The sequence below is a fragment of the Piliocolobus tephrosceles genome, chromosome 6 (assembly GCF_002776525.5).
Source record: "Piliocolobus tephrosceles isolate RC106 chromosome 6, ASM277652v3, whole genome shotgun sequence".
Taxonomy (NCBI): Eukaryota; Metazoa; Chordata; class Mammalia; order Primates; family Cercopithecidae; genus Piliocolobus; species Piliocolobus tephrosceles.
This window is the reverse complement of record NC_045439.1, coordinates 16,043,574-16,053,152: the sequence shown is the minus strand read 5'-3', so window position 1 is coordinate 16,053,152 and position 9,579 is coordinate 16,043,574. Positions and strand designations below refer to the sequence as shown.

General features: G+C 43.6%; 1 protein-coding gene across 1 annotated transcript in view; it reads left to right on the top strand.

Annotated features, from left to right (window-relative positions):
- CALM1 (calmodulin 1) overlaps window positions 1-8,165 on the top strand; it is a 12,095-nt gene extending 3,930 nt beyond the window's left edge. Inside the window, exons 3-6 of the mRNA XM_023205445.2 lie at window positions 1,152-1,295; window positions 3,756-3,862; window positions 4,273-4,408; window positions 4,584-8,165. Coding sequence (XP_023061213.1) covers window positions 1,152-1,295; window positions 3,756-3,862; window positions 4,273-4,408; window positions 4,584-4,612 — 416 coding nt within the window. The 3' untranslated portion in view covers window positions 4,613-8,165. The remainder of the gene's footprint in view (window positions 1-1,151; window positions 1,296-3,755; window positions 3,863-4,272; window positions 4,409-4,583) is intronic.
- Window positions 8,166-9,579: the final 1,414 nt, after the last annotated feature.

The window sequence follows — 9,579 nt, the reverse complement described above, 5'->3', positions numbered from 1 at the left end:
TTTTTTTTTTTTTTTTTTTTTTTGAGACAGAGTCTTGCTCTGTCCCCCAGGCTGGAGTGCAGTGGCCGGATCTCAGCTCACTGCAAGCTCCGCCTCCCGGGTCCACGCCATTCTCCTGCCTCAGCCTCCCCAGTAGCTGGGACTATAGGCGCCCGCCACCTCGCCCGGCTAGTTTTTTTGTATTTTTAGTAGAGACGGGGTTTCACCGTGTTAGCCAGGATGGTCTCGATCTCCTGACCTCGTGATCCGCCCGTCTCGGCCTCCCAAAGTGCTGGGATTACAGGCTTGAGCCACCGCGCCCGGCCGGGAATGTACATTTCTAGTAACCATTTCATGTTGTTATGAAACAGGGGATTCTTACGGCTTTAGAAATGTAACAGGAGGCCAGGCGCGGTGGCTCAAGTCTGTAATCCCAGCACTTTGGGAGGCCGAGATGGGCGGATCACAAGGTCAGGAGATCGAGACCATCCTGGCTAACATGGTGAAACCCCGTCTCTACTAAAAACCATACAAAAAATTAGCCGGGCGTGGTGGCGGGCGCCTGTAGTCCCAGCTACTCAGGAGGCTGAGGCAGGAGAATGGCATAAACCCGGGAGGAGGAGCTTGCAGTGAGCTGGGATCCGGTCACTGCACTCCAGCCTGGGCGACAAAGCGAGACTCTGTCTCAAAAAAAAAAAAAGAAAAAGAAATGTAACAGGAAGGGACTTGAAGGGGGCACATGGACTAGTCTTGTCAGATTGGATTTAGTACCTTGAACCCAGGAGGCAGAGGTTGCAGCGAGCTGAGATTGCACCACTGCACACTGCACTCCAGCCTGGGTGACAGAGCGAGACTCCATTGTTTTTTTTTTTAAAAAAAAAACAAAACTGGATTTAGTACTAATGTAAGCATGTTCCAGCTTAGCCGCCTTGAAACCTGTGGGAATATTGTGGTGTATGGCACCGTTTACTGGGAGCAGTGTTTGCTTTATGGGCTGCTGTATGAAGGCCAGTCCAACAGGACTATTGTGGTCTTTATTTTGTTGGATAAAGACCAGACTTCTGATACCTTGCACAACTTGAATGGCTTGCTTTGGCAAGCCCCTGGCAAGTGTATGTTGTGACTGGGTTGGATAAAGACATTCATTCTAACGGGTCAACTTTTGTTTTCAGAATTCAAGGAAGCTTTCTCCCTATTCGATAAGGATGGCGATGGCACCATCACAACAAAGGAACTTGGAACTGTCATGAGGTCACTGGGTCAGAACCCAACAGAAGCTGAATTGCAGGATATGATCAACGAAGTGGATGCTGATGGTAAGAGCTTTAGAACCATGAATGAGGGCCATTGTTGTGTAATTCAAGTTCAGAAATGTTACAGAATTGTCTTTCAGGTCCCCAGAGCAAAGCAAATGTGCAAAGATCCTTTTTGTGGTTGCCTTAGGGCCTTTGACAATTACAATAAAAGAGGATGGGCCTTGTGTCTGTCCTGCTTAGCTTCTACAACGTTTTCTGCATGGGATCACTGTATTGTTTTTTTTCTGCTTGGCGTGACCTAGAGCTCAAATTTTTTTTTTTTTTTTTTGAGACGGAGTCTTGCCCTGTTGCCCAGGCTGGAGTGCACTGGCGCGATCTCGGCTCACTGCAACCTCTGCCTCCCAGGTTCAAGCAATTCTCCGCCTCAGCCTTCTGAGTAGCTGGAATTACAGGCGTGTGTCACCGCCCCCAGTTAGTGTTTTGTATCTTTAGTAGAGACGGGATATCACCATGTTGGCAAGGCTGGTCTCAAACTCCTGACCTTGTTATCCACCCGCCTCAGCCTCCCAAAGTGCTAGGATTACAGGCAGGAACCACTGCTCTTGGCTGAGCTCAAAGCTTTTATCAACTAGCCCATGAGTCTGCACTGAGTCTTGATGGGGAGGTGAAATTAAGTAGCCACAGGTCGTGCTGTTTTACAAACTTACTGTGTCTAAAGAGGAGGAGGAGCCCCCAGAGGAAGTGGGTGACAAGCACTCTTAGAAGTTACCATAAAAGTGAGTACAGTGTGAGCTTGTAGATGTGTTTGCTGCAGAGGAGCCTGTAAGGTTTGGAGGAGGATGTGTGGTGACTCTAGGGGATAGATTTGCAGAACCTAATGGAAAGGGAAGCTGTAAGGTCCAGGGTCAGAGGGAACCAGCAGTAACCCTGATAGCGGGTTGTCATCTGTTCCTCTCGACTCCACAGCAGTGGACGACAGACCTTTGACTGCGGATTTCCACTTCCCCACCCCTAAAAGAAACACGTATTTTGGTAAATCATACATATATTCTAATGTGTACTATATAACGTTATAGAACATGATTTTTAAAAGATGAGTTGCGGGGAGAGAAGGTCAAAAGAAAAAGTAAAAGATGAGTTAAGAATAAACAATTCGATCTAGATTTTACTTTCTAGATGATTGACTCAAAGGTGGTGTAGTAAAATCGCTTGTCTGGTCACAAACATTTGGAAGCAGAGCTTTTGATTAGGTTTTTTGACAAAGCTTTCAGCACATTGGAGTGGTTTTCACTAATAGTGTTTTGGAGAGAAAAAGTTTTCCATAGTTCTCTCTAGTTTGACTGCTAAGATGATCAGCTATCTGGGAACGTGGAGTAACTTCCTCTTGTTTGTGGGAGCCCTGGGAATCTGTGCTTGGGGAGGGGAGAAGTCTGTTAGGCTCTTGGATTGTGTAGAAGAAGGAGAAGTTGTGCCAGACTACAGAATCCTGTGTTTGCATTGAGAAGATAGGATGGTACCTGATGCTATGGCTGGTACCATGGCCATAGCATGGCTGCATGGCTGTGAGATAGCTTAAAATAATTTCTCTTGTCTTTGATGAATATGAACAATATCTTAAAGTTTTTGAGGCTAAAAAGTCTTGAAGGGATCCCTGAGGTATTTTCTTTCAAAGGTACTGGTGAAAATGAGTAACTTAACCTAGGGTTTTTCTTTCTAATTTTATTTCCATTTAGTTCAATTACACTGTTAGTCTGGAGTGCTTGTCTTTAGGGGTATTTATCTCTTAGTTTTAAAGAGGAGTTGTTTGGAGTACTGGCCCTAGAACAGATTCTTCTGAGAGTTCCGTAAGTGTTACTGGTCTGAGCTGTGAGAGTGCTGCTGAGCTTTTCCCTTAATGGGAAATAAAGATACTGAGTTGGAAGAAAACAGGTGGCTAACCATCATAGTGTGGCCAAGAAATGATCCTGGAGAAGACTTGGTAAGACTTTATGGCCCATGCATGGCATAGCAAAATCAATGTTCCTCACTCATAATCTTTTCTCCCCCGAAACACTTTATACTCTTAACCTGCAGCTCAGTTCTAGGCCTTTTTTGCGTTACTGCCGTCACTAGCCAAGACAGAGTTAGACCTGAGTGATTTCCCTAACTCAGGGATGGCAGTTGGGGGCGCTTCTTCCCTCAGAGTGGAAAGACCCAGCCTGCAGAGTGGTGTGTGCTTTTTTTTGTTGTTGAAGTGTACAGCCCTTCATGACCCTTTCATGGGCTAGAATCCAGATGTGCAGTTTCCTTTGTATAATTAAATACTATCCTGGGCACTGATGATGAGTTTGAAATTATATGAAGTTGCCCCGTGAAGTGTTTGAACGTTTTAGACCTGCAAATGTTTGAACCTAGTAAGATAGTTTGCCCCTTTGTCCTAGTATGTGTTTACCATTCTGTACAGTGGTTCTGAAATGATGACTGCAGAGCAGCATTCATAGAGTGCTTACTTTACATGAGCTTTTTGTTTTTTAATTTGAGGTAATGGCACCATTGACTTCCCTGAATTTTTGACTATGATGGCTAGAAAAATGAAAGATACAGATAGTGAAGAAGAAATCCGTGAGGCATTCCGAGTCTTTGACAAGGTAATCCAGCTTCTACGTAGCAGATGGTACTTAAGTATGGCTTCTTCTGCTGTCACTTTTAAAAGCTATAATAATGTTACAGGCAGAAGACTTAAATCTAACTGCCTGAGCCTTTGATCTCACTTTCAAAAGTCCTCTTTATGGTAACCGTATCAGATGAAGGTAGACATAATAAATAGGAATTTTGGACCACGTTTCTTGACTGTTACTTTGAATCGTTGTGAGCTTTTGAAAATCCTGTTTTCTGCATTAGCTGTTTGCATGTATTTAGAAGGTTAGAGGTGGGAACTGGAGATCAGAGAATTGTTGACGGGAGCAGAGTTAGCAGTAACTTGAGAGGGCGTAGCTAAGTCAAAGACCTACTTCCTCACACCACATCATTAGCAATAACAATTGCTGAATGTTCACAGGATGGCAATGGTTACATCAGTGCAGCAGAACTACGTCACGTCATGACAAACTTAGGAGAAAAACTAACAGATGAAGAAGTAGATGAAATGATCAGAGAAGCAGATATTGATGGAGACGGACAAGTCAACTATGAAGGTAAAACTAAATTATTTGAGCTCAGTGTTTCATAGCCTTACCTTTAGGATCTGTAAGCAAGCCAGCTGCTTCACTAGACAGCCTTTGACTTTCTTTTATGTACAGTAAAGATGTTGTGTTCATTAAAGCTGCTTTCAAAGATAACCAAAAGTTACGATTATATTTGTCTTTTCAGAATTCGTACAGATGATGACTGCAAAATGAAGACCTACTTTCAACTCCTTTTTCCCCCCTCTAGAAGAATCAAATTGAATCTTTTACTTACCTCTTGCAAAAAAAAGAAAAAAGAAAAAAGTTCATTTATTCATTCTGTTTCTATATAGCAAAACTGAATGTCAAAAGTACCTTCTGTCCACACACACAAAATCTGCATGTATTGGTTGGTGGTCCTGTCCCCTAAAGATCAAGCTACACATCAGTTTTACAATATAAATACTTGTACTACCTTAATGATAAGGACTCCTTAAAGTTCCATTTGCTAATGATACACTGTTTGGGCTGGCCAGTTTTTCATGCATGCAGCTTGACGATTGAGCACAGTCAGGCCTTTGTATTAAAAATGAAAAACGAAAAAACAAATTCAAAACCTATTCAAATGGGTTCTAGTTCAATTTGTTTAGTATAAATTGTCATGGCTGGTTTACTGAAAACACATTTAAAATTGGTTTACCTCAGGATGACGTGCAGAAAAATGGGTGAAGGATAAACTGTTGAGACGTGGCCCCACTGGTAGGATGGTCCTCTTGTACTTCGTGTGCTCCGACCCGTGGTGACGACGACACACCCTGGTGGCATGCCTGTGTATGTTGGTTTAGCGTTGTCTGCATTGTTCTAGAGTGAAACAGGTGTCAGGCTGTCACTGTTCACACACATTTTTAATAAGAAACCTTTACCAAGGGAGCATCTTTGGACTCTCTCTTTTTAAAACCTTCTGAACCATGACTTGGAGCCGGCAGAGTAGGCTGTGGCTGTGGACTTCAGCACAACCATCAACATTGCTGTTCAAAGAAATTACAATTTACGTCCATTCCAAGTTGTAAATGCTAGTCTTTTTTTTTTTTTTTTTCCAATAAAAAGACCATTAACTTAACGTGGTGTTAAATGCTTTGTAAAGCTGAGATCTAAATGGGGACAAGGCAGGTGGAGGGGAGGCCAGTGTACATTTAAATGCCCACAGCCCAGCATTGGGTTTCCCTCCCAAGGCCCCAGCACCAACCTCTGAGCCCAAGACCTTGCCTAAAAACAAGCAGATACCAATTGCTTCATCCTATTTATGGACATGTAGGTCTAGTTGCATTTTCACTGGGGGGAGGGGGGAAGGTGAATTATGGTAACTTTTAATGATCTATTCAGGCAGTAGAGCTCTTAAGGAAAAAAAAAAAACCCACTTTCTCTCAAGCATGTATTTAGGGGTTGTTCTCAATTGTGCTGCTGATTACCTGTCTTATGTAACTACTTGAGACCATCTGCAAGAGACATGATTTAGTGTGTCTGTAATTCAATCTTCGCTGTGTGTGGTAGAAGCAGTAGTCACTTTTCTAAGCCAGTCTCTTCATGCCTAAAAGACACTACCAGTCACCTTTGATTCGTGACTTTTAATTTATGATTATACTTAACCTTAGCCTCCTTTTACTTTTTTTTTCCCCCAAGTTGATTTGACTTTACTTCTTTCCCCCCCAAGTAGAACTAATGCTAGCTTCCAGCTTGCAAGTGAAACTCCAGTGTGGAGTGAATTTTGTGTCTAATTATAAACCTGTAACCAAAACTCAGACATCTGGTACTGGTCTTTGCATTGAGATTGGTCCCTGTAAAACCCCCTTAAAAGCATATTGCATTTAGTACAGAGCTCTTTTTTGAAATGAAGGCTGGAGGTGTGCATTTTTCACGGTGTTAACTGGTTGTATCTTATTAGCAAGGAGATTGGGGTTGTGAGTGTTTGTGTGGGTGGTTTTAGTTTGCCAGGGAACAGTGGCAGGCTGCTAGCAAGGCAGTGAGAAGCTCTTGGCAGCCAAATGGGTGCATTCAGGGCTGATTTATAGAGACCCTTGGCTTCTCCTTCTCCTACTCCCTGTCTTTCTGGCATTTTGTAGCTTGTTAGATTTTCTGCCAGAGGGGTGGGTCAGAGCAGTGGAGAGGAGACATCGCCCATGTGCTTCTGCTACTGGTCCTTGGGCTGGGTGGTTGGTAGAAGAGAGGTTGACACTATGAGCTAAGGGTTGGCTTTTATCATTCCCTGAATCTGAAAGGAATGCCTAAGGATACCTTGGGGTTTCTCTTCTGGTGAGATAGGGTTCCTGGTTTGAGTAAGTTAATGTCCTGGATATTTCTTGTGGCAGGGGGTGGTCAAAGAGCCTGATGGGCTGACCCAGTCTTATGCCTGTGGTCGATGACCTCAGTAGTTTCAGAGGGGGCCAGAGGGGGTCATTTGTCTTGTTTTGTTTTTTGAAATGTAGCCTTCCAACCCTCTTAAGTCTTTTTAGAAGCTGGGTGGACTCTTAGTGGTCCTGCAGCCTATCCTAAAAGACTACCTTTGAAACAGGATTCTTGTATGGCCAGGATCCTGTCTGGGAACCAGAAACCCTACACCCTCCCCATCCAGGGAATGCTGAGTTCCTGTTTTGAGCAGAGGTGAGGCAGAATCCACTGTAGCCTTCTCCCTGGCATTTGTGGGGATGACCAACCCAGGCGTTGGGTGTTAGTCTGCATGAGTTTGCGAGAGGAGATAGCTGGGTGTCGTGGCAGTGCCCTTGAAGTTGGTTAGCACCTTCCTGTAAACTCTTGCCCCTACTTCTAACTACTCTATAAATATATACATATATTTATATATAAAGTGATTAGTTGAACTGGCATCCTGCTTTAGCCTGAGACTTGCCATAAGAAACTGCTGAGTACTTGGCAAACCCTTTCATAGTTTTGTTCTCCATCTGTTTGGGGTAGGTGTTGAGCAAGGCAAATGGATCTCGATATTTTAGATGGGCTTTTGATGCACTGTTGCCAAGGAAGGCTTTTTCTGATTTTTTGACAAATGAATTTTTGCACACTTTCATTGGTGTCTTTCGGCAACTTACACACATTGAAAATGAGCTATTGTACATATTTTTATATTCTCTTTATAAATGCATGTCTGATTGTACTTGTAACAATATTGTAATGAACGGCTGTGCAGTAGGCCCAGCGCTGCTGTGTCTCGTCAGAGGAATAGCTTACCACGAACCCCTCAGCATACTGGGAACCTCTTCCTGAACAAAGAATGTAAATTTGGTCAAGTCTACTCTTCCGTTCATTCAATTATTTTAAGCATTTGAATTATTTATTGTATATCCTAAATATATTTATCCTTTGGCAGTGACTAGATTTCCACTAATGTGTCTTAATCTATTCCTCCAGCTGGCAGTTACTGTTTTTTTAATCCCTTGAAGTTGTCCTGTAGGAGACAGAAATTCTTTGCTGTCTGTATCCCTTGGAGTAAGAAGGTAGTGGCATGGGTGGAGTGTGTGTTCTTTCTCCAAATCTATTATGCTGTTCATTAAACACTTCTGTAGCAAAGATGGTGGTAGTTCTTTTGTTACTGAAGTTGCCCTTCACCATGGCTATTTGAAAAGGAGATGTACTTGGACATTTCTGTAAATCTTGAGATAAACTGTTTGGAGATTTAACCACCTCTCTGATGGGGGACCAACTCTATGGAAATTGTAAATAAGTTTTATTTATAAACCTGGCACTGTATTCAATAAACATTTCTGCAGCCTTTCATCTCTAACTGCGAACTGTGTAGGTTTCTAGCTTGCATAGCTTTCAATCCCTTTTGCTCTCAAGGTAGACCTGCCCTCAGATGTAATTTCACCGGGCCTCTAGTACGGTGAGAGTGAGGGGCCAGAAATACCATAGACACATCCCACAACAGCCTTACCCTAGTTTAAGTAGTTTGAGTGTTAATAGCTGACATTTTAACATATTCTCTTAGCCTACTAATTTGTCTATGCTTGCTTTTTATGCAGAAAATTTACACCATAAAGATTAGTTGTCTCTTTAGGACTTGTACAAAGAAATACATTTTTTTCAATAAGACGGGAATTTTAGATGACAAGCACATACCTTGGTTCATGTCCAGAGCGGGACAGCTGAGGAAAGGGGGGTGGGAAGCCTTACCCTTAGTCAACACTGGCCCAGACCCTGCTTCTCAGGTGTGGCAGAGGAGGCCACCTTGTGTGTTTCCCACTCTGCCCAGAAGGAGTGAGAGGGCTGAAAAGGGGGGCAGGGTAAATCCCTGCTTTGGACGGAAGGCTTGAGACACATCTCCAGGAAGCATTTAAACAGCCCCTCCTGCACACAGGAGCTGGGACTACAAGGATATGGACATCACCGTGGAGACGGCCCTCTGCCCTGCGGCCTTAGACCCAGCTTCTGGTTTTGGTTTTGTCCCTCCAGCCTTAGGCAGGTTCTTTACCTTTCCCAGGCCTCGGTATCCTTGGTAAGATCCTATTGGACTTGGTACCTTCTGCCTGTGGCTTTCTAGGATTATGACCGACCTGGTTTGGCATCACTTTGTGTTTAGATAGATGAAATTGCAGCCTAAAGGATGGGAGGTAAAATTGCGTAGGAGTGCTGTGTCCTCTGAGATGACAAATGGGATTTAAAAATTCTCAGCAGCTTCATGTTGGGGGTGGAGTGGAGGTTAACCTTGCTATTAAGACGTGATGTAATATTGGAACCTGGGTCAGAGAAACTGATTGTTAAGTGACTTCCATTCTCCCAGGACGGAAATAGGAGGCTACCACTGGGCCTGTAAGGGATTCAGTCTAAGTGTCGTCATCTGGTTTTTCAGCAGCTCCGGTTTAGAAAACACACATTTCCGATTCAAGCTGAACTTTCCCGGGCACTGGGGGGCTGGAGCACCCAATGACTCAGGATGCCTTAGAAGGAAATAAAACATAAAGCTTTTTATAGCTTGGTGCTTCTCTCCCACTGCCCTCAACTCTCTGCCGAGGAGTGGGAGGAGTTAGCTCATGGCCCAGAACTCCCGTTAAAGCCCCTGAACTCCAATTAAATCAAGTGGCAGTTTTCCTTACGAGAATTATGTTCTTTGTGTTAGCAGCCTTAGCAATGAGCGTGAATTGACACATTCAGATTGTGGGTTTTTTTTTTCTTTTTTGAGATGGGGTCTCATTCTC